Source organism: Etheostoma cragini, chromosome 6, assembly GCF_013103735.1.
Source record: "Etheostoma cragini isolate CJK2018 chromosome 6, CSU_Ecrag_1.0, whole genome shotgun sequence".
In the NCBI taxonomy this organism is placed as follows: Eukaryota; Metazoa; Chordata; class Actinopteri; order Perciformes; family Percidae; genus Etheostoma; species Etheostoma cragini.
The window spans coordinates 12,403,243-12,428,529 of NC_048412.1; the positions used below are offsets into that span (position 1 = coordinate 12,403,243).

The 25,287-nt window shown below is 39.4% G+C and overlaps 1 protein-coding gene across 2 annotated transcripts in view; it reads right to left on the reverse strand.

The window, feature by feature from the left end:
* cdkal1 (CDK5 regulatory subunit associated protein 1-like 1) overlaps positions 1-25,287 on the reverse strand; it is a 224,615-nt gene that overhangs the window by 109,937 nt on the left and 89,391 nt on the right. For both annotated transcript variants that reach the window (XM_034873932.1, XM_034873931.1), the window contains one exon: positions 17,058-17,161. In XM_034873932.1, coding sequence (XP_034729823.1) covers positions 17,058-17,161 — 104 coding nt within the window. The remainder of the gene's footprint in view (positions 1-17,057; positions 17,162-25,287) is intronic.

Sequence of the window (25,287 nt, forward strand, 5' to 3'; positions counted from 1 at the left end):
TTTGGAAAATGGCTGCAATGAAACAAAGAGTGAAAAATTTAAAGGGGTCTGAATACTTTCCGTACCCACTGTACATATTAATGCTTGGACCCTGTTTAGTCATACGACATTCTACATGAGAATTTTACTAAGAGAGAGCCGAGACAACGATCTATAGTACAGATCCGTAACAAAGGGGCAGGGAGAGGCAGAAAGACAGGAAGAAAAAGGGGGTGAAAAAGGAGAAGAAAAAGGGAGTGGACGGCAAGAGAGCTGACCCCTTATAAAAGCTGTTCTTGACACTATGTCAGCGACACACACACACACACACACACACACACACACACAAAGTTGGAATGTTTGCCACTGTCATGTACCTTACCATGAACACACCATTGTTCTCTCACACACATCCCCTATGGTCTCGCTCGGATAGACTGGCTTAAGGGTACAGAAATGTGTGCTTATTACTGTAACAAACAGCTAAATTGAGTTATGGACAATAATATTGTCTCTCTCTCTTTCTCTCTCCCTCCCTGAGGAATGAAGAAGCTTTTTGGACTGCGTGAGTGCAGGTAAGCACATACATCTGGATATCTCATGAGTGTTAAGGTTACTACTGCAGACACACATAGCTGACGAGCAAAACGATGCACGCACACAAGTCATGCTACTAAGCAAGGGGCTTAACAGCAAAGCGGACTTGTGCCCCTAACAGACATACATGCAATGGCGGTCGAAGGGAATCAAGCATAGGGTTTTCTGCAAAGTGACAGATGTGGCAACAGGCCATCCAGTCAGGCAGAAACACTCAACGGCTTCTTCAGCGGAAGACAGGGAGTGACATCCACTGAGGCAAGAGAGATAAGTGCCAGCTCTATCAGACACACACAAACACACACGCACACAAACACACTTCAGAAATTTCAAAGAGTTGCTATGATGTGTAAAACGTGTCCAACACATTACCATTCACATTAGCAAACTTAGTTTTTCAGTACAATTTTTTCAAGTATTTCAATGCTTTGCTCCATCTATGAACTCCCTTCTGCCAACCGTGTTCATCATGTCAATGTTATATCATAGAAAAAAAATGCTATAAATTCCCAATGCTGTACGAGACTATCCACTCCATATCATATTCCATAGTCCACACACCATGGTACACTAAACTAATATTCTGAATATTAAGACATTACAACATGATCCCAAAATATATCTTTAGCTCACAAAGCAGGATTGACATTTTAGGTTTCGGACATAACATGGTACAGATCTAATAGGAGATGGGTGGTCTGACCGAAAGAAGTAAAGAAACAAACTGTGGATAAAATGATGGATTCTAACGTACATTATTCAATAGTACATAGAAAATGTAATGAGTCACTATGAGAATCTTTCACTTCATAAATTACCTATAGATTGTTGGAGCATGCACTCATGCTGTGAACCTCCCATTTCACTTCATATAAAAAATTAGAACAATTTATTTCCTCTTCTCCTCATGCATATTTTACAAAGGAACACAGCCGTGTTTTTGTTTGAGCTGCAGCCTTTTCATAGCTGCTTAGCGGAAACTTGTGTTGGGGTGTGTCCATGTGATGTGGATATTAACTTCTCAGACATGATTCACCCCGCTCAGACCAATTCCATTCATCTATTCTGGGTCTTAGCTTCTAGAAGTAAAGCCATCAGTAGAAACCCGGATTTCACCCAAATCTTTCTTTGCATTAAAATGTTATTGTATATCCTGTTGCAGGTTAAAGTAAACACGGTTCTCAGAATGCTAATCCATAGAGACAATAAAAAGAAAACATAAAAGAGTTACTTATGTTCGTGTTGATCAGCAAACATAGAGAACAATGTAATAAAGTTTGTACTGTTGTGTTGGTTTTTCAAATTTATTATAAAATCCTAGATTTTTACTTTTAAACTGAAAATAAAGATATTTATATTCAGCTTAGGCCTGGCAAAAATATTTTTCTCTTCCACATCAGTATAAAAGTAAATCCTGTGGCTGCAGAGTAGCACATGCACAGAAGTAACCCTACACCTGCTTGGTTTGGATGACAATGCCAGCTCCCCACCCACTTACTTGATTTGCATATTGTGCATGCCATCTGATTAAACTGCAGACAAAATATACACAATGAGTAGGCACGGACTCATTATTTGGATGGCATGTAGGATGCAGATCAGATTGTAATGTAAGATTGAAATATCACACATCTTTAGAGACAAACTAAAACATTACAAGTTGCTGCATACCTGAACGCCATCAACATGAGGTTTCCAGCTATGTTAGTTGGCTTGTCATTATACTGTAACGTTGCAAAATGAATATGATCAAAACATGCTAAATAAAGCACATTAAGTTCCTGATTTTGAAAGAGGGAGATTTAAAACTTTGTAATGTCAGTCAGCTCTCATCTATCATACAATGCTGTATCCACAATGAAAAGTAATTAGTTTTCTTCTATGTAGTACCATGCCTTTTTGAAACGGATCATCTTCCACACCACCTCTACACACACACACACACACACACACGATTAGATGTGCAGTTCAAAGTGTATTGTTATCAATGTGTATAAATTGAGAATTATTAGTTTTAGACTGCAGTGTGACAAAACAAGGCTTGTTTGTCAAGGGGCAATGCCAAGTACAACCTGCAGCACAGAGAGTTAAAAGTTGAGTTAAAACAGTTTGAGGCAACATTTACTAGAGGGCATACTCAGTTGTTTCCAGCTTTTGCACACCATTTCTCTGAGCAAGGGTCTGTCTCTTAGTGTGCATTTGTATTTGTTTGTGTGAGTATGGGCATGTGCATCAGCTGCCCCCCCCCCCCCCCCCCCCCCCCCCCCCCCCCCCCCCCCTTCCGTAGCCCTTTATGTCACCCAACACCAGGGGCTCTTGGCTCTGGCTACGGGTGGTCCACTATGTGAGAAATGGTTCCTGCAGGGGGTGTGAAGAGACCCCCTGATGGTATCAAAATATATTCCACAGGGGGAAAAACAACACAAACACACACAAGAATGTACGCACACACAAGCACCGTTTTCTAGATATACTCCCAGAGATTTTTGCAAAATGAAGGCTGTTTCTTTTGTAATGTCTGTCGTTGCTGTTAGTTTCCAGGACAAGAATGTCAGGGATGATTAAACAGAACAGGTATGTAATTAAAAAGGAATCTGCAAGGGTGGTAATCCATGGGAAACCCACAATGTTGATCCTTGGTAACAATAATGGTCCAATAAACAAAAAAAACTATATTCAGCTTCCTACTCCAATTCAGTGTGCCCAACTGCTCGCCTAACTTTATGTCTTTAGTTCACTGATAGCAAAACAGAACAGAACTGGCAGTAAGCAAACTGGTCTAGATAAAAGGTCACAGTCTTCTAAATAGAAGAAGAAGAAAAAATAAGTGTGTGGGAGTACACCATTTCTATTATTATTTGGAAACATATTATACTCATACACTGCCTGTATGAGAATAATGAAATAAAAGTAATTCACTGACCACCACTGCTGGCGGGAATTGTCTTTTATAGAAGCAGAAGTTGGTCTTCTGGTTGTGCAGTAAAAAGAAGTGCCCCACTGTGCTGTTACTGGTAATACTCCTAACTAACGTTATGTCTCGCAGTGGAGAACACCCTCTCTGCTGTTGCCCAATTAACAGGGAATCTGTTGTTATCCAAAATGCTGTATGGGAACAGATTGTTAATGAGACAGACTATGGAGGGAATTATTTCTCTAACCTTTAGTTGTTGTTTGACTATTCTCACAGGCCAGGTATTAGGTAAACTTAATAAATGAATGTGTATAAATATTTGTTTGTGTATTTCAGAACCTAAAGCCTTTAATGGTGAGACGGGCACACACATTCTAACATTGTGTAACAGCACCAAAACAGCTAAAATACAGTTTTCAACATTTCATGACACAATTTCATCATAAAATTAACTTACATAAACGAAGCATAAATAAATGCTTTTGCAACTAACCAGAAGGCTTACAGTATATTTTGCTGCTGTGTTTCCCTGTTCACTCATCTGAACAGGAGATCAATGACTTGCTGATGGTATGTACTGTACATTGAGAAATTAACTGGGGTTTAGCCTTTCAAAAGCAATTATTTTATCTATCCATCTAAATTCTGGTTATGGTGACTCAACATCAGAAAGTAAAATAAGTGAGAGAAAGATAAAAAGAAAGAACAGTGGTCGACACAGACACTGGGAGGGCAAGAAAGAGTGAGAAATCATGTGAGAACATGTCGATGAAGATAGTAGTATAGTGAGACTGATAAGACAAAACAGGTTGTGATAAGTTTAGAGAGATGTACAAAGAAAGAGATGGGGCTAGTAGAATTGATTTGAATCAAAACAGAAAGATGAGAATGCGAGGGAGATGGAATTGATTGAAAATCAGAGAGGATCAAAGAAGGTGAAGTCGTAATAACAGAGGGAAAGAGGAAAGTGGGGAAAGGAAGAAAAACAGTAATGGGGAGTGAAGTGATGGAATGGATTCAGACAAGAAAACAGACAGACACCGCAGCAAAAGTGGGGCAGTTGCATAATGTTTTAGATTGAGCAGGAGCAAATAAACCTAATATCTGCTCGACTTCCCATGTATTTTTCTTCTCATGGGGCTATCCTTGTTTAAGATAATAGAGGAAAGCTCGTTCAATAAGGCTACTACATTTTTTTCAAGACTGTAAAAAGGCTAGATAAGGGAACTTAATCAAAATATCTTTTAACAATGTTCAACTTCCGTTTCCATCCCATTCTCTTTCAGTCTCACTCCTCAGGCTTCCATTAGTCTGTCGCTTACGCGTCCTCTCTCTTTTACAGGTAATGAGTAGAGTTGATCACAACATTGATGTGAGGTTCAGTTTAATTACAGGTAGAATAACCAATTAATTGTGATGTGTGTGTTAAGTGGGTGTACATGTGATGTGTGTGGTAAAAGATAGAACTAGAAAACTGACAACAGGGAATGAGTTCCAATTGTGCTTGTATGTCAGACTATTACAGGGATCGCCTTTAAACAAGTTATCTTTAAACCAAATGTACGTATGATTATAAATTTGTTAAATATGTTTGTTGACAGTACATGGTGACTCAAAAGACTGCCTGTTTATACTAATGCTTGCAGTAGAAAGGAAGGGGTTTCTCCATAAAGGTAATTGGTTTTGTCCAATGTATATGTCCAATATGACCATTGTTTAATTGGTATAATGTAAACTAAGAGGATCTATAAATTCAGTCTACTGAAACATGGGATTGAAAGAGATATTTACAGAGGTGTCATAAGTGTATTAAATTATGGATATGCTTATTGCCATGACAAACCCTACTTTTATCATCAACCTCTTGCTGATCTGAAGCAGTCTTCTATAGTACACAAATATGCCACATGGCAGAAACTTTAATCCAAGCAAGTATCTAAAGGGCATTCTTTTTTGACACTGCCAAAAAGCCGAAAGGGTTCAAACAAGGGACTGTGTAGATTTAACGGCCCAATTAATCTCTCCTCCTCCAGCCTCTCAAGATCCTAGTCTAGACTTCAAAGGAGACACAAACTTTGAGTCTTGAGCCACTTGTAGCTTTTTTTCCTTCTCTTTACATTTGTCTGTGTGTTTCATGACTTATGTAAGTTTATGGAAACAACCTTATAGCCATGTAGTTATTTGTAATTGTAGTAACTGGTTGTGAACCAGTTGGGGCAAAGACCAAAGGCTTCCCTGTATTGTTGGGGTATTAAAAAAAAAAAGCGCAGGAAGAAAAACGGAAATGGGGCCTTCTGCAAGGAATCTGTATCATGTCAGTCTCCTTGTTTTGAGAAAAAGATATGGGGCACCAACGTTTGACATGTGAAAGCGACCAAAGAAGCAGTGCATAGGATGGGACAAGAAAAGGAGAAACCGATAAAAGTTGTATTAATGAATAGAATGGTTGGGGATTAAAAGGGAAGGAAAACATGGCATATACAGAAAATAATGCTTTCTTAGAAGATCAGCAGCTTAAGGTATAAAGTGATACACAACGTAACCCTGACTTAAGTAATATGCCCCTCTATATTTACTGAATATGCTGTAACAGTATACAAAAAACATAATGAGCATAGTTTTATTGTTTTTTAAACAGGGTTGACACATGCAAAACGATCATGGGATGATGGAAAGGGGACCTCCAAAATAATTGTGGAAATTGTTTCTCTGAGTGAACAATCATTACAAATATTTACTAGGCTATTATGACAAAGTAGAGGGTGTCTTTTTTTCTTTTCTTTTTCTTTTGTGACTCGCACGGACTAACAAGATGGAAGTTAGTATGTAGACAACAGAGCAGTAGTGTGCTTTACAGCTCGGGAAAGGGAACACTTACACACAGTGGTGTTTGGGGAGGAAGAACTAAAAGCCAAATGTGAGTCAGAGGACTTACAGCAGGTAAACATTTCAACATGCACAAGCCTACTCTTGGTGCGTGTGTGTGTGTGTGTGTGTGTGTGTGTGTGTGTGTGATAACTTAAAGCCTTACAGACAATAACAAGGCCAGTAAGCCGAGCACATGGTCTGGGTGTGAATCTAAGTGTCCTACTGCCACCTATTGACTGAAGGTAAAACTGCTCTCCCCTCCCCCCTCGTGCAGCAGGAAAAAACACATGGCCTTTTTTGTGAGAGACAAAAAAAAAACATAAAAGAAGAACAAAAGAGTAGTAATGAATGGAAATAGTAAGTAATGGGGAAAAAATGTTAAATAGAGAGAGAAATGTATATTAAGACTGCTGTCTTTCTTTCAGTAACTTAAAAACACCTTTAGGATCTGTAATGCATCTTCATCTGTTGCTCAGGTCCCCTTTTGCTGTTCTTTAGCTGATCATATGCCCTCAGGCTATTCTGATATAGTGAAGTGGAGAAGGGAGGGAGGAGAGTTGTGGACAAGTTCACAGAGGACAGAGCAGATGGTGTCTGCTGGACTAACACAATCTCACACACAAACACACACACTGGTGACATAATAGCAGCATGCCAGGTGTGCAGTTGGTGGCCTGCAGTCTGGCATCGACTGTGTGTATGTGTGTCCCATGCTCTCTTTGTGTGAAAGGGGCCCCCTATTCGCTTGGCACTAAATCACAGGACAAGAAGACACATACACACACACACAAACACACACAGACACACACCTTTTTGTCCAGCCTAAGGACAGAATAAATGAATGAGGTCAAACAATAAGACAGAAGCAGAGAAACAAATGAAGGACGACGACAGTTTAGTTGAACTTTAAGAGAAAGTGAAAATAACTGTCCTCTCTTTTTTTAGTGTCTGAGTTTCTCTCATCCCACCAGTGAGCTGACTAAAACTGAGAATACATATATATATATCCACACACAGCCACCCACAGACACACCAAGAGTAGACTTGTATCTAGTGTTTCCTCAGGCTATCTCTTTAAGCAAGGTTTAAACAACCCAGCTGCAGTCTCACCTCTACCACTACTCATTATGCATGCTTATACCATGGTACTATTTCTGTGTGTGTGTGTGTGTGTGTGTGTGTGTGTGTGTGTGTGTGTGTGTGTGTATATATATATATATATATATATATATATATATATATATATATATATATATACACACACACACACACACACACACACACATACATACATGCATACACACATACATACATACATACTTATATTATATAGGCTATATAATATATATTATTTACAACATGAATATGTGTTCAAAGACAGGCGAGTAGTGGTTGAACATGCTTAAGAGTGTGCTCTGTATCAAGTTAGTGACAATGATGACACAACCAAGAGACAAGGAGAGAGATATATCAGACACAAGGAGTAACAAGCATACTGGGAGGTGGAGAACAGCACAAACCTAAGGATTCTCTACTCTATCTCAATTGTGGCTACCTTGAATGATTAACATAACCTGTGTACAACTGGTTTTCAATCACTCCCCAGCAACATTCCATGGCAGCAGCACCTACACTAGCGACCTGCTGTGGTAACGTATGACAACCTACTGGCAGATAGGCTACATGTTGATACATATTACATGGTTGCAGTAAGCCAGCACACAGAGCACAAATAATCAGACCAAGTCGTGAACTTATTGGCGTTTCTGGGTCTATTTGGATGATAACATAAATTCCATGACAATACACACTTTTTTTGAAGCAGATATTTTCACATCTGCTTCATTTCAAAGCAAGAAAAGCACAGGCAGAACTAATATTAACATTGACTCAGTCAGTTGCCTTTTTTGGTGTCTCAGTGAGCAATGCCACTGAGCCAGAATGCACAACACAAGGTACTAACACAGGAACACCTTAATTACTGTAAATAATTACTCTAAATATTATTAATTACGCATACATTTGACAAGTCAAAATACCTACCATGGAAGAGCTCTACTGAGCCAAATTACTGATGTGACTACTGAACTAACGCAAAGACTGTATTCATTTTCACTGGGATTGTGTATTTTAATTATAAACAATAACTTGATGTGACAAAATCACAAAATAATCTTAAAGTTGATAGACACCATTTTGTTTGTCAAAGTATTATTTGGATTTTGACAAAGAGAATTAGTAAAGCATTAAAGGCTGATCCAAATCTCCCTAAACAACTACAGATTGTTCACCATAAAAGTCAGAGTCCAAAGTCTCACAGTCTTCTTAATACGTTGATAAAGAATTCTTCACCATAACCACAAAAGCACCTAGAAGCTTCCGTGAGTCTGTTGGATAATTTCACATAATCTTGCTGCCAGCACGAGCCTTTCTTCTGTACAAACTATTTATTTAGATGATTAACAAACTATATGACTGACATTGAAGGCTTCCTGCAAATTCATTTGAAGTTTGGTTGGAGAAGAAAATCTCAAACCTTTTCAGCGGTGTGCTTCTTCCGCAGAGCTAAACTGGGAGATGAATTAGTGTCATGTTCGACGCATAAAATGAGACCAAGATTTTAACAAATTCATTCAAGAAATGGAAGACTTGTTATCAGTTTATAATGCTTTGGTGACATATAATTGAACTCTGGTGCATGTGTATACAGTGGGGCTCAAATGTTTAGGCACCCTAGGTAAAAATTTGTATTCATGTGCATAAAGAAGCCAAGAAAATTTTCCAAAAGGCATCAAATGACAGATTAGACATTTGTATAATATGTCTCAAAAAGTTAGATTTTATTTCCATCATTTACACTTTCAAAATAAAATAAAACTAAAAAATGGCGTCTGCAAAAGTTTAGGCACCCTGCAGAGTTTATAGCGTGCACCGCCCCCTTTGGAAAGCTGAGACCTGACAGTGTCATGGATGTTCTCAATCATCGTCTGGAAAGACCAGGTGATGTCAATCTTAAAGTTTTAAATGCCCAGACTCATCTGACCTTGCCCCAACAATCAGCACCATGGCTTCTTTTAAACAGTTGTCTAGAAAAGTAGTTAAAGCTCACAAAGCAGGAGAAGGCTATAAGAAAATAGCAAAGCGTTTTCAGATGCCAATATCCTCCGTTCAGAATGTAATTAAGAAATGGCGGTCATCAGGAACTGTGGAAGTTAAAGCCAGATCTGGAAGACCAAGAAAAATAGACAGAACAGCTCGCAGGATTGTGAAAAAAGCGAGTCAAAACCCACGTTTGACCACATGATCCATCCAGAAAGACTTGGCAGACACTGGAGTTGTGGTACACCATTCCACTATAAAGAGATACTTGTACTGATATGGTCTTCATGGAAGAGTCATCAGAAGAAAACTTCTTCTATGTCCTCACCACAAAAATCAGCGTTTTGAAGTTTGAAAATGAACATATAGACAAGCCTGATGCAGTGTAGAAACAAGTTCTGTGGACCGATGAGGTTAAAATAGACCTTTTTGGCCGGAATGAGCAAAAGTACGTTTGTAGAAGAAAGGGAACAGAATTTAATGAAAAGAACCTCTGTCCAACTGTTAAGCATGGGGGGGGGGGGGGGGGGGGGGGGGGGGGGGGGGGGTCAATCATACTTTGGGGTTGTGTTGCAGCAAGTGGCACAGGGAACACTTCACGAGTAGAAGGAAAAATGGATTCAATGAAATGTCAGCAAATTTTGGACACTAACTTGATGCCATCTTGGAAAAAGCAATCTCCTGACCTCAACATATTTGAAAATCTATTGATAGACCTTAAAAGAGCAGTGCGTGACAGACAGCCGAGAAATTTCAAAGAACTGGAAGACTTTTGTAAGGAAGAATGGGCGAAGATAACTCAAACAAGAATTGTAAGACTTTTGGTTGGCTGCGAGAAGCATTTCCAAGCTGTGATACTTAACTGGGGGGGGGAGAAGGAGGAGTACAAGGTATTAACTCTGCCGGCTGCACAAACTTTTGCATACGCCATTTTTTTGTTTTGTTATTTAGAAAGCGTAAATTATGGAAATAAAGTCTAACTTTTTGTGACATATTTTACGAATGTCTAATCTGTCATTTGAAGCCTTTTGGAGATTTTTCCATCTTTTCTTGGCTTCTTTATGCACCTTATTACAAATTTTTACCTGGGGTGCCCAAACGTTCTATTTTGAGTTTATTGGCTACACAACGGACAGATTATGAAAAACTGTTGCTGGAGTCTTAAACATTGCTCGGTGCAGAAGAGCGCACATGGAGAAACTACTGCTTGTGTGAAAAATATCAGCAACTTATCGTACTGGAGGACCTTCAGAAAATCCATTTTTAGCTTCTCTCTGAGAGCCTTCCCAGAGGATAATGAATTTGACTGCTTCCGAACACATGCACGCACGCACGCTTACACGCGCACACACACAGGAAATTTGTGTTAGTGCTTGCATGCTCAGCAGTTTTCCACATGGTCTTTCCAATAGACGGCACTTTGATGGTGGTGACTCAACCATGATCAATGTGCTCCTATCAATATTTCAGCCGCTCTGCTCATCTGCCAGTGTCTCGAGTTCCACTGTTGCTCATCTCTTAATCAATGAGAGACAAATGAGAGGTGAGCTTTCTGTTAATCTTCTTACCTTCATGTTTTTTACTTGAATAAATCCCAAGAACCCAATTCACATTGGCACATATGCATACAGATTTACACCTATAGGTTTCCCTATATGCAGAAAAAATAACTATAATGTTTCCAGCTACTTAACTTGTCCACCTATATGTGACTTTGACCCGGTAAATCTCTGAAATGACACATTGCATTGCCTTCTTCACAATATTTGAAGGTTGCTGTGATGGCCAACAGTCACAGGCTTCATTTACCATTTTGGAAGTTTAATCTAAACTAATCTAATCTTTAATCTAAACTTTAACACCCAACCTGGAGGGACCACTGATCCAGAAAGGATCATTCCTGGCAAACTTTGGCAGCCTCGTCTGTCCATGTGTCATGTAACCGCGGCAACAGAGGTAAACAGGAGCTGACACCTGTCACGGATGTTGAAAGGCTAGCCAACAAGCTAACCCATATACAGTATGTCTGTCTATCTGTGGCTACCTGTCATTTTTCATCGAGTGGGAGCCAGAAAACTAAGCAGTGTCATTTCTGCTAATATCTGTGTTTGACACTGATGCCATCAGTCATGTGGAATTGAGAGGGGGAAAAACAGATGACATCTGTGAATATTAGTGGATATATTTGTCTTCAATGGATGATGTTGTCATAAAAAGGACTTAAACTGTAACAAGAGTCAGTTTAATGTGCCAAAAAAGTACCGTAGCTCATGTTGAATGTTGACATACAAGGATAATATTTCATTTTCAGGGGTTTTGCTTAGAAGCTAGTGCAACAAACAGGGAGAAAAGCACCAGTTGTAAGGTATAAAAAAAACTTTAAAAAAAAACTGGTGATACAAGGTTTCAGTTGTGTGTTGGCATTATGCAATAACTTGCTAGAGCCCAAAATTCAAGCTGTGTTGTAATGGTTGAGACGCATGTCGCACACTAATGTAGTATGTCATGTGTGAGTGATAGCAGTGTGTCTGTATCTATAAAGCGTCACATCCTGTTTTCGATGGGGCCATTTCAAAAACATCCTACTGACAGTTTAAAATGACAAGACGACAGCCACAGTGGGGGTTAGAGGGACATAACAAAAGTAGAGAGCTCTCCCGTACACAGTACACCTGGCACCCCGTTCTGTGTGACCGGTCCCTTGACTCCTGTCACGTTTTATACACAGAATTCTCACAGAATCACAATTGAATTTATATCTTGCTACTCCGTCAGAATCTTATTAACCTGGAGTCCCAGTGTCTGCCTCAATAATCATATATGTGATGTTTTAGGACTACTGGCAGACATCCATTTCAAATGTAGACAATGGTATTTAAAGAATAAAGAGCTTTTTTCCATGTCCACTAAAGTTTCTCAGCTTGCATTCTTTTAATGTTCATGTGGTCCAGGTAGCTTTGCATTAAAAATGGTTGTCATTCGCCAGGCTGCTTTTACTTTTACTCTTTAAGTAGCCTACATTTCCAAGCCTGCAATTTGTTACTTTAACTTGAGTAAAGAAGTTAAATCAGTACTACAGTTCTACTTTTATCAGAGTATTTTTTATCTGTATGTGTACTTCTACTTGAGTATGGGAAATGAGTACTTTTGCCATATCTGCTGACAAGGGCCATAAGAGAGAGACAGAACGAAGAGCGAGATGACAGGAAGATCAAGGAAAAAGTATGAAGACAGAGAGTTTAAGTTTAGAGGACTATGAAAAAACAACAAGGAGAACAGTCAGTTTGTTGGCAAACAGCTGGTGGATGGAGGTTGTTTCACTTCTATCTCCTGTATTTACCAAATGGAGATGATGATCTGCCCGCCCAGAGTAATACGGTAAAACATTTCTCTCCTTTTGGCTGTTTCACACACACCTAAAGATACACACTTCTGTGCAAACACACAGACCAACCCACACCTAATCGCTGTTTCCCAGCATGACTCTGACACGCGCAAAACTATGCATATGAACACCTACACTCCCCACCCATGTACTCGCACACACACCCACACACCCACACACTACCTTGTCATTTCCTATGACATCCTTAGCCTCCATTACCTGCATACATTAACAAACCTCTCTGATGTTAAAAATCATGCATTTGAATAATTCAGATTATTTTGAAAGCTGTGCACTCACTTACTCTCTCTTTTTTCCAGATGGAAAGAGTGCTATTTACCTCAAATCGCATTTGAATAAATCCCATAAATCCTTTCAAAGTTCCCTGAGATAAATCAATCAAATACCCCCAACGCTGGCTGACTGGTCAATCAAAATTAGCATTCATACTTGCAGCCTTTCTTATTCAAAAGACATTAAATAGCAAATCAAATTGCATGGCTTATTTGTGAGGCTCATATTTTTTTAGATAAGAAAAAGGTGGCTAATAGAGTGAGAGGGAGAGAAAGGGGCATTGCTGCAGTGCCATAATGTAATTCCAAACCTTACAAAAATATTTGATAGATTAAATAGTGTGCCTTTAGTCCATAAATGTAGTAGATGATTCTATTTGTTCACCAAAAGAGAAATGTATTATATGTGACAGAGAAAAAATACATTAGATGGCCAAAGGGTGGGGACGTCCAATTATCCCTGAGACAAAATCTGCTTATCACACTCGCCAGTTAGTGTGTATGTCTACGAGAAAATATTACAACACGGTCAACAAGAATCAGTAAACTGGGTTGGCCAACTGTGTTACTGTATTACTATGTTTCAATTGGGCACAAAGACTAAGTGTTTGTGTGTGTGAGAGAGATGGTATAGTTACAAAGAGGGTAAAACAAGAAAATAAGCAAGTAAAAAGTTATTATGGTTGCCAGGTTGGTTTAGTGGTAGAGCTGGCGCACATGTACTCAGAGGTTTATCCCTCAACGCAGAGATCCAGGGTTCGAATCCGACATGTGACGGTTTCCTGTGTGTCTTCCCCCTCTCTCTCCCCTTCCTCACCTAGCAATCCTGTCAAAAATTAAAGGCAGAAAAGCCCCAAAAATAATCTAAAAAAAAAAAAAAAAAAAGTTATTATGTACACGTCATGGGAGCTCAAACTGACCAGTACAAAATGTTGAAGAGGTTCAATAACTTAATGATTCTGATTGTATCCATCATTGAGGACAGTTAGGATAACGGATTAACGGATAGTTAATCCATCTCTGTCTTAATCCAACTGTCTGTAAATCATTCATGTGTAGACCCAAACCACCTAAATCATTATCGAGCAATTTCTAATCTACTTTCTTTCTACTAAATCACAAATGATCCGTTGATGGACTCTTATCTTTACTCATCCTCCTGGACCTCAGTGCAGTATTTGATGCCATTTCTCGTCACATCCTCTTTGACAGATTAGTGTCTATTGGTTTTATTGGCACTTAACTTACCTGGTTCAAATCGAATCTCTCAGGCTGCTACCTGTTTGTCCAACTCAACCACTTCAAATCACAGCTTTCTCTAGTTACTACTTGTGTTGCCTAAGGTTCAGTTCTAGGTCCTCTACTGTTTATCATCTACCTCCTTCCACTTTTGTCATATCTTTAGAAAATGTTGTACTATTTTTCATTGCTATACGGACGATGCTCACAGAGCATTTAAAAAAAAACATTGACTCTTCAGAAAGATTATTAATGAGCACTTGAGTTTCTGTGCGGATAAGTCACTGAATGCCACAATCTTCTAAACACAGCCACACTGAGAAATACAGAGAGAGTTGTGTGGAGCTGATAGTCTTATTCAGCTTTGTAGCAACTCATTTGACAATGGCTTAAATGTAATGTTTGTTCAAAAATATCAAAAGTGTACGCGGTAAAGCATTAAGTCATGACAGGTTGTAACCTCTAGTTTCCTCTGTTTTGAAAACAAGTAACTGTCTCTGACACTCGTGTTTCCTGCATTTTAACGGATTATACACACGCACGCATGCACGCGCGCACACACACACACACACACACACACACACACACACACACACACACACACACACAATCTGACATCTGATCTCAAAACTGATCCAGCCTTGTGTTCTACATCTGTTTAACTACGGTTAACCAATGTCAACTTTATTACAAGTTTGAATGAACATGCAAATTTTTGAAGAAGAATGTTGGTTTTACATTACATGTTATTACATCACATATGTCGGAGGCCGCACACATCTGGAGCATCTTGCTCAGGGACACACTGGTTGATGTAGTAGTTGTTGCAGTGGAAATTGAAACCAGGTCTCCAACCCCTGTCACATCCACCAGGGATAACCAGGGTTTAATTGAGTAATTCAGTTATTCATTCATTCATTCATTCATTTAATGAATAGAGTACAGGGGTGCCTTGCTGGCTGTAACTGCATTTTACAACGATTTCTTGTGAGAATATAAAAAAAAAAAAAGATATCACCCAAATGTTTACATTACAGGAGAGTAAAACAAGTACTGTGAAACACCACAGTCTTCCCAAAATACCAGCATGACACGCAACTTCTTCACCCTGCACCTACACCTACATCTAACATGTGCACACACGTGCACACACATAAACCAAGGTTCAAGCAGCTGGTGAGTTTGCCCTTGACTGCCCACCCTCGGGCACTGCAGTAGCATGGATGCAGCTGTTTTAAAGAATTCTGGATAGGATTTAGAAAGCCATGTCCTTGTCAAGGGTATGTTCTTGTTTTCCCTCACCCAGATACAAACTCAGTCTGGGTTCAGACAGACAATAGCAACGTAAAATGTTGCCACAACTTGCTTCGTATGGCTTAATTACCGCTGCCTAGCAAATGGGAAAAATAGGCCTATTTTATGTCAGATTGGCACAATGTGATGTCATTCTTTTGGCTTCTCTCCCTGAAGCAAGTAGCCTGCATTTCAATAAAAAAAAATAAAAAAAAATAAAAAAACACCTTGTACTTTAACATTGTGATACTTCTTTACATTGCTGCTGTGATCTTGCCACAAAAGGAATCTAAACTTTTGTGCAGCATCCTTTAATCTGTTACGCCTCATCACTAGACTTTCAGGTTAATGTTTGATTTTCTTATTGGTATCTTTAATAACTAAGTGACACAGGCCCTTAGACTTTTGGGCATAAAGGCTGCAACATAAACATTAACAACACAGTGACCACAAGTCATCCAAATCACCACTTTATGTGTTTAAGAGTTTTGTAACTGTGTCAGTGGCGTGTTCTTGTGTCAGCATGAATCTCTGGACAACTGAATCCTGACAGCCCAAAACAAAGAAATCAAAACTTAAAAAAGGCTATTTGCTACTGTAGCATCCGTCATTAAAACAATGTTGTTCGTCAGCTGACTTATTTTTTTTATAAGTGGGAGGTCTCTAAAGTACATGTCTGACAGCTCTCAGGAATATTTTTGTTTGCTGACACTGAATAAACAAGCTGCAGATTTGAACCAGATTTAAAACACAGCTGTTCTACAATGTCCATGGTCAAATATTTAGGTTGATTTACATTTAAGTTATGTGCATAAGCAATCAAATGTTAATAGGATGAGATAATTTACCTTAGCATGTGTTAAAGTACTTGGGTGATGAATTCCATTCAATATTCTTGTTTGAATTTGTTTCAGTCTAAGCTTATTCACAAGTAGTAAACCGAATTTAGGTCCAACACCAACCAAATTAGTCAAAAAAATTCAACAGACTATACCAGTAAAAAAAGTCACTGATGGAAAACAGATTGTTTATAGTACGTAAAAGCTCAGGAAGTCAGATTTGTGCTATCACTGTGTAGACTTGACCTTGATTGACCCGCCTGGGGCTCTAACAGAGGCATGGCCTGCTGTGCGATTAGGGATTCTGAGAGTCTACTCTTAAGGAACAGATGCCAGGGCACAACAGCTGTTCATCAAGACCCAAGCAATCCTATATCAGCGCCTTTCATCATCCAATAGCAGCACATCCCGTTCCACAACAAATTAATCAAGTAAATAAATCGGTATATTTGTCGGACAGTCACTGACTCTCATTGTCATTTAAATCCCTCTTTTGTCTCATGTTGGGATTGTTTGTGTGTCTGTGCGTGCGAAAGAGATAAAGTACTCACCCTGGAACGATTGCCTGGCTCTCTCAACAAGCTCCTCGATGGGATAGCTGGCCAGGTCTCCTCTGGCGTGCTTAGTTTTACAGTACGTACATGCGTTCAAACACCTAGACAGACAAAAACAGACAGAGAGATGGTGAGACAAGGAGACAAAGCAGTACTATTCAAACATCATTCATCGCTTGATATGTGAGATGCCACAGATAATATACAGTATGACAATGAGCAGAGAATTATGGAAACTTGCATTGTATTATATGTTGCACACTAAGGCATTCAAACAAGCTGCACTGTACACACTATATCTGATAAATTTACTTTTTACCAGAGCCCAGATGAGACAAGAAGCTAACGTTAGCAAACGCTGCGGTCTCTCTGAGTCCCCGCTGCAGGTGACACTGTATTCTTCCAACACGTTAGCTACTGTTTTAAAACCATTTCAAGGTAAGTGGGGGTGCATACTGTTCAAAACCAACATGAAAAAGTAGCTAGTAATCTTCACTCAGCATTTTGTTTTGTTGCTAAACTGTGTGTAAAATGAGCAGTGACGTTAAATTACCGGTTTCGGGTAACCTCCTACGGTACCGTCTATTTGCTGGATGGTTTCAAGGTAAAAGTCGGTAGCTAACATTAGTAGATAAGCCCACTGACAGCAACGTTATTGTTCATATTTTTTTGGCACAACGTTTCTGACCGTAGTGGTCATGGTGACTGAAAATGTGAGATTCAAAAAAGAAAAACTACACGCCGTTTTTAAATAACGTTAATTTTTGATGTTCAACGACCTCACGCCGCAGCTGAAACAATTCTAGAGGAAAACACTGATGTTTGCTTCTTGTACTTCACATATTTAACTAAAAAACAATTATGTATTTGCTTCTGATGAATGATTTATACATTGTAAATCATTTACAATATAGCAGCTCAAAATTGACCAACCCAGTGATTAACCTTTTCACTTAAATCAACCGTGGAGATGGGAGGGATTGAGGAGAACATGGTGAGTGCACAGATAGATAGAAGAAACTATTAAATGTTTTAATTCAAATCTATTCATGCACACTTTCCCAATAGACCAGATGCAGGAGAAGAAAGCATGGAGTCAAAACTGTCCTTTTTCTCCTTAACTGTTTATAATGACCCCAGCTAGCGTCAAAATAACCGTGGACAGCTGTCTCTCTGACCGAGACAAGCAGTGAAAAGATTCAATTCAATACATTGTTTTGTTTTACAAAAAGTAGAGAAGCTTTTATTCAAATTGACCGTGACAGGGAGGGAGTAAAAAAATAAAATAAGAAACAAATTACACAGACAAAGGAGAAATACTGGCTTACACCAGATCCAGAAGCATGGCATGGTTTAAACTCTCGGGGAGTCTTTGTTCAGGATGAAAAGGGCTTTTCTTTAAGAGTTGCCTGCAAATCACTACTGTAGAGAAGAAGGAAGGCCACTGTTAGAAGTTCTTTTTGTATTCACTTCCTTAGGGTTTCATTTCTGACCTCAAATTTGTCTCACTGGGTTAACACTGTTGTTACCATAGTAGTTTTTTTCCGCTTACCATTTCTCTGTTGGCTTACATTTCTGGGAACAGCTCTAGTTTGTTATAGGAGCACATGTTAAACAGTGTAAATTACTAAATGTGTGTTTGGCAGGATCAAAATACTGAAATGAAAATGTAAAAAGAAAAATATGTTTCATCTTTTGCCAATAATTCATTGTGCAAAAAATGAGCTTGCCACCTGCAAGATTGTTATTTTTCTGTATAACTTTGTTGAGGTTGAAAGTAACACTGCTAGTCTTCCCAATACAGCCACACTTGCCAAGTGTATCCCAACATGAATGTAAATAACTAATAATAACCCTAAGTAAAATACCACATATCAAGTGAGGTTTTCACTAAAAGCCCCACACTGACCAAACTGTGACTAATATTGGACCACAGTCCAGCTACTCAAAGGAAACAACGTGACCAATTTATTAACACAGCACTACTAATGCAAGCTTTCGATACAGAATAATGATCCAAGTTTCTCTTTTATAAAAGTATCACAATGTTTAAATTGGTTTGCTGTGGGATTTATCCACTCCAGTGCAACGACAAAAATGCCCTACTAATGATTAGTTACCAAAACATTCTCTGATGTAGGGCAGCAAGTATGAGAATTGGAAATCAGACTAATGTAGATAACAAGCATAAACCCTGTATCTGTCCGTGGCAGATACATGGAGAAATAACAGGGATTCCCCAGAAGCTTGAAACAAAATACACAGAACTCTGTGTTTTGGTAATAGAGACAATCCATGTATCCTTATAGTTTCTGCTACCCACTGAATAAAGACTTGAAGCCACTCTAGGATAAACAGGGTGGTACACTACCGATTGAGTTGAGAAAGGCATATCAAAGAAAATGACTTCTCAGAATGTTCAAAGGCTTTATTGTTCACAGACAATGTTATGAAGTCCACATACAACATTTGGTGTTAAAGTGTTGCCTAAAACGTATTTCTCCGAGGAAAGGCAAGGTTATTTGAGTACACTTTAGACGACTCTTCCACTATGGGTTCACATTCACACCAAGGCTATCTCTCTTGTCCTACTACTACTGCTACTTACTGAGCAGATCAATTACCACAAACCAGCAATGCAAGAGGGTCTAACGAACCTACTGTGTAGGTTTTTCAACCCTCCTTATTACAGCAATAATTGGACTGTGAAAGACCTCCATACTGTAAGTGCCCACTCAAACAACTTCCATATCTTTATAATAATTTTCAAAAACAACCAAAATGCCAAGAGCATCCTTTAATGTCACCATGGAAAAAAACAACTGAAAAACAAAAGACAATATAGCTATCTATCTATCCATCTCACCCTCCCAGGTTATTGCTTATTGGAGTTGAGGGCACTAAAGATGGCAGCTAGGTCACAGGACCTAGCTGTGGGGAAAACACAGACAGATGGGGCCACACACACACACACACACACACACACATAAACACAGCCACCCACACACGCACAGACACACACACACCACCAGGGGGTCCATCCATCTTAATGTGATCAGCCCAGCTGAGTGGATCACCCCAACATTAATTTCAAGAGACAGTCAGTGGCCTGTCTGCATGTCTGTGTGTGTCTGTGTGTCAATTATGTGTATCCATGTGCTTGTGTGAGTGTGCTGCTGCTGAACATTTGTCCAGTATCACAACAACGCATTAGCGGTTTCGACCTCACCATCAACCTAAACAGACTGCGACAAGTAGTCAGCATCCTATGACTGAAAGTGACTGAAGGAGAGAAGCAGTGTCCTTCTCTCTGACACACACACACACACACACACACACACTCACACAGTCCTTGCTATGTATTCAACCTGCCTTGGGCTTAAGTTTCCCAATTTTGAATTGCTTCATTTTCTGTCTTCCTAAAGAGAAGATAAAGACCTAAGATTACTGTTCAATTTGATTAAATGTCACCCATCAATAAGGAGAACTTTTAAAGCCGAAATGACATTACTGTTAATGATAATTAAGCATTTTGTAATAAAAACAGCAACATCAACAACAAGACACTAGTGGTATTAAGCAGAAATACAGTATTTCTAGAATAAAAAAAAAATATGTCCCTTTTTAATCAAGCCTCTATCCCTTCCCTCTTTCCCTTCCCTCTTTTGTTTCTGTTCTCTCTGCCTTCAGTTTTGTCCGCTAAAACCACGGAGGTAGCAGTTGTACCTGACAACAGTCTAGTTTATTAATGCGTTACAATGAGAGAGGCTACTTCCCCAATGTGTGTGTGTGTGTGTGTGTGTGTGTGTGTGTGTCTTTTCACGCTTGTGTGTATAAGAGATAGAGAGAGACTATTGTGTGGTTGCAGCCTTGAAAAGGTAACAAAGAAAGGAAAGCTCTGAGGTTCCTCTATACATTTGTAAACCTCCCTCGGCACACACACACATACAGTATAGTTTCCTTTGGAGAGGCTCCCTTGTGCAGAATCTGATTGACACAGAACAGGAGAGACAGCAAAATGTTTTCTTAATGATAAGCATTTAGGCTCTACACGTTAATTAGAAAACTGCTCTATGAATAAACAAAGTGGGCCAATTGTGTGTGTGTGTGTGTTTGTGTGTGTGTGTGTGTGTGTGTTTGAATTGTGCGGCCCTAAAGATGTAATTATGAAAACAAAGCTAAAACTGTGAGGGGAAGACTGAGTACTTTGCAAATTGTAAAGTAAGATTATTCATCGCAGTTATTGTTGGGACTGGGAAAGGGGTGGAGTGGGTATATGAGCAAACAACGTCTTATAACTGCTATTATATGACAGAACAAAGCCCCAAGCCTGTAAGTTTACTGTTTGTGTCATCTCAAAGTCATAGTGGAGCTTTCAAAATAATGTGGAGTCAAGGAACAAAGGATGCTGACACAATGGAGTAAAGACACATAGGATTAGGACCAATGAAAAGAGGATGGTTAGTTATTGAGAGAACGGTTGGCAGCTAAACCATATTTACCCTTGATAAACAGTAAGAGATCTCTTGCATTCAAGTTGTTTAGGAACTTTGCATGCACACCGATGATATTGACTCTTCTAAAGACAACATTGCTTATACCTTATATCTTTTTAAACAATGATCAGGATTCAGGATGAAACAGAAATGTTCTTGTTTATAACTAGTTGAAGAGCCTAGCCTTCATCGTTTAAATGTTGTGTTTATTAAGTAAAGACACTGCTTCACCAGTAGAAAAGAAATTCAACCTCGTGAGGAATCACACAAAGAATTGTATGGATACTGTCTAACAAAGACTTTCAATATGTCTGCTTTTTGTTGATGTGATCAAATGAGAAGATGAATGGTGGTGATATGGGACATCACCAGGTACAGAAATCTTTGCAAGCATGTCAGTGCGTTAACTGGGATGACTTATCACACATTGTGTTTAACAGTACCACACATAACAACACAATGATTAGAATGGCTACATTTTCTATTTATTTATCCATTTGTGAACATTTTTCAGTGGCTTTTAAGTGACTGGTGAGAAGTTTTTTCAGACTTCTAAACAGAGGGTTTAATTGAGTGTATGAAGCTTTTTACAGTTTAGAGTTTAAGTTGATGAACTTGTTTTCCATCCTGCCAACAAACAAGTCTAACATAGAAATAAATAAACAAACAAAGTTTTCTTTCCATTCTCAGAGCTTCTGCCTGCGTGTGTGTAAGTGTGTGTGTGTGTGTGTGTGTGTGTGTGTGTGTGTGTGCGTGCGCCTTTTTTATCTGTGAATAGACCAGTGTGTGCATGAGTGTGTGTCCTAGTGCAGCTGGGGCCCACTCCTCTAAGTATTCAAACCAGCCTGTGTGTCTGACCCTTTTGAATTCTGTTATTTAGTCTCGTGTTCCCAGTGCTGCACAGTGAAACAGCTCTGTGTGTGTGTGTGTGTGTGTGTGTGTGTGTGTGTGTGTGTGTGTGTGTTTGTGTGTGTTTAAAAAAAAAAAAAGTGTCACATGCTGACCTTAGGTTTCTGTAACTACAGAGCCTCGCTTGTTGTTTTGACTGGAGAGAAACAGCACGTGTACAGTATGTTTGTGAGAGCATGTGCATGTGTGTGAATGCCCATGTCTACATAAGAACTGTGAGTGTTTTCCCTGCTCCTTGTTTTGTCTATGGACCTCAAGGCAGTGTTTGTACTAGATCAGTCAGCACATTGTTACTGGACAAGAATGGTATGATGTTTTATTATGAAACCCTAGACATACTGATAGAGTCAAGTGGTACAAGATCTGAACTGAAAGTTAGACTTTAAGGCTGGCCGATTTACTTATTTGCCAGCTAATTATCTCACCTGTTGCCTGCCTTACTGATCACTTTATTATGTAACGGACTGATTGATGAAATCACTTGTTCTGGTCGTCAACCTGTCCGACTGACAAATTGACTGTATGGTGGCCTCATTACTAATTTGCTGGCAGGCCACCTGTCTCACAGTGACTTAGCAAGGGACTAAATAACCCATTAGTTTGACTAGTGAAAAACTAACTCTAACCCTGAACAAGTGGTTAAGGGACTAACTGGACAAGGGGATATCTTTAGGTATCAGAGAAGTTAACTGGCCTTCTACAATTTACTTACATCACACATCAGCGGCCTGTTTTAGAAAGCAGGTTTAGTGAAAACTCTGAGTTAGTTAACCCTGCCATGAGGGAAACTGAGTTTTCGTTTTCAGAAAGGGAGGTTAATCAAAGTTGAGAGATCGGGGTAATTCCAGCCCGATTCAGAAAGAGAGGTAACGTAACCTCATGATGTGTTACTATGGTAACAGTCCCAACCTGGTCGGGAGCAGGTTTTCTTCAATAAACCTTGAGTGTCTCTTAGTCTCATCCCTCTGACACAGCGATCATTCATTCATTCATTCATTCATTTATTCAGTCTGTATCAGGCACATTTTAACGCAGTTTGTTATCTGCATGAATAATAAAACAGGGTTGGTTTATTAACTGTGTTAAGCAGACTATAAGGCAGGCAGGTTTTTTTACTCAAAACATGGAATTTCCTTTTGTCAATGATCCCGTTGGTGGAGAAGCTATATTACTTCTTAGAGAGTTAAACATGATAGAGATACATTTTCATTTCCAGACACTAGCCTACCCATTTGAGCGGTATCGTTTTTCCAGCCCAGTCTCATGGCAATTTGTGAAATGGTCACGTTATTTTATCTATGTAATCATCTGTGTGTTGATTACAAATTTTCAAGTAATGTAGTTTAATGGGAAGCGTATTTTGTGATCACAGAACGGTGATTACTGTAGAGCGTTGTATTGAAAAGCCAAAAAACCACGCAGGGAGGATGGTCGGGGTGGTGGAGTGGTGGAGAGTCCTTCCTGCATTATCTTCTTCCTAACTGTCCTGTTGTTGGCGTGTCCCGCGTGTGACCGTTCCTTTCCCTGTTTTTTTTCCCCATAACTAGCCTACATAATCTTATCCGTCCTCATATCACTAAAGTCACCCATTGTGGACATGCTCTACATCCCAGCAGACTCTTTATGTCACATTATGTTTGTTTTTTCGCAAAGGGCAATTTTCTTTATAACATTGTTAATGCGAGAGTGTATGACCCTAGTGCTAGCAGTTTCTGCTAAAATCCAATGCACTGGCGGCAAAACAACACAACGTGTCATTGTCCAAATAATCTGACTGTACCTTTGAACACACACCCCTAGAGACAAGAGTCAGTGAATTAAAGTCTTTTTTTCTGGGTTGATGTTTCTGTGTTGTTGACTACCTCTTGGAAGGAAACTGATTTGTGCAAATAGTCTCAAAGACAATTTTAATGTGTGTGTGAATGTGTGCTTGTTTGTGTGTGTGTGTCTGCGTAAACCGTGTTTGCTTGTGACACACTGGGGCTAATTCAGTTACTCAGGGGTTCTGTAGTGTAATGCCTTGTAATGACACACAATCTTGTTTTGGTCCAAGGAGACACATCAATCTTTTGGATTTACTGTGGGGAGCAAAAGTCTCTCCTGGTGAGTGAGTAGGATGGAGAGCTGTGCGCGCGTGTATGTGTGTGTATGTGTATGTGTGTATGTGTGCGTGCGTGCGTGCGTGCGTGCGCATGTCTCAGGCATGTATTTGTGTGTTAAGCAGTGGGGAAGAGGGAAATGGAATAAAATGTTCAGACCAGTGGAGCTGAAAACTACCCATACATTGGTTTGATAAACAGCAGGAAAGGCCACCATGGTACACAGCTTGAAGAGGTGTGGGCATGTGTGTGTTTGTGTGTGTGAGTTAGTATGAGCGTGTCTGCATATGATCATGTGTGTGTCGGAAACGAAATGGAAAAAGGAGCATTCCTTTGTGGAGGTGTGTGTGTTTGTATGCGTGTTAAATCAAAAGGGATTGTGTGTATATTGTGTATCCATGCATTCCCCCAATCCATACAAACACACGGTGATGAGAAACTCTTCACTTCTCTGTAGCCCTATTTTTTTAAACCACATCAGCCCCTTTTTTCCCTCTATTGTTGCTGCTTCACATGATGCATTTTCACTTCTGCTCCTTGGGGAGAAAAACAACACAGAAAAGAAAAGATGAGATCATTGACCGATGATCAACACAATGAAAACGCAGTCAAGTAGAGCAGTGTAGTAGAGCAGTATAGGTTTGAGTATTTGCTTTTTAAGATGAGGTAGGGATATGGACAAATTGCGTGCAGTGAATATCGCATGAACCCCAGTGGTAGTAA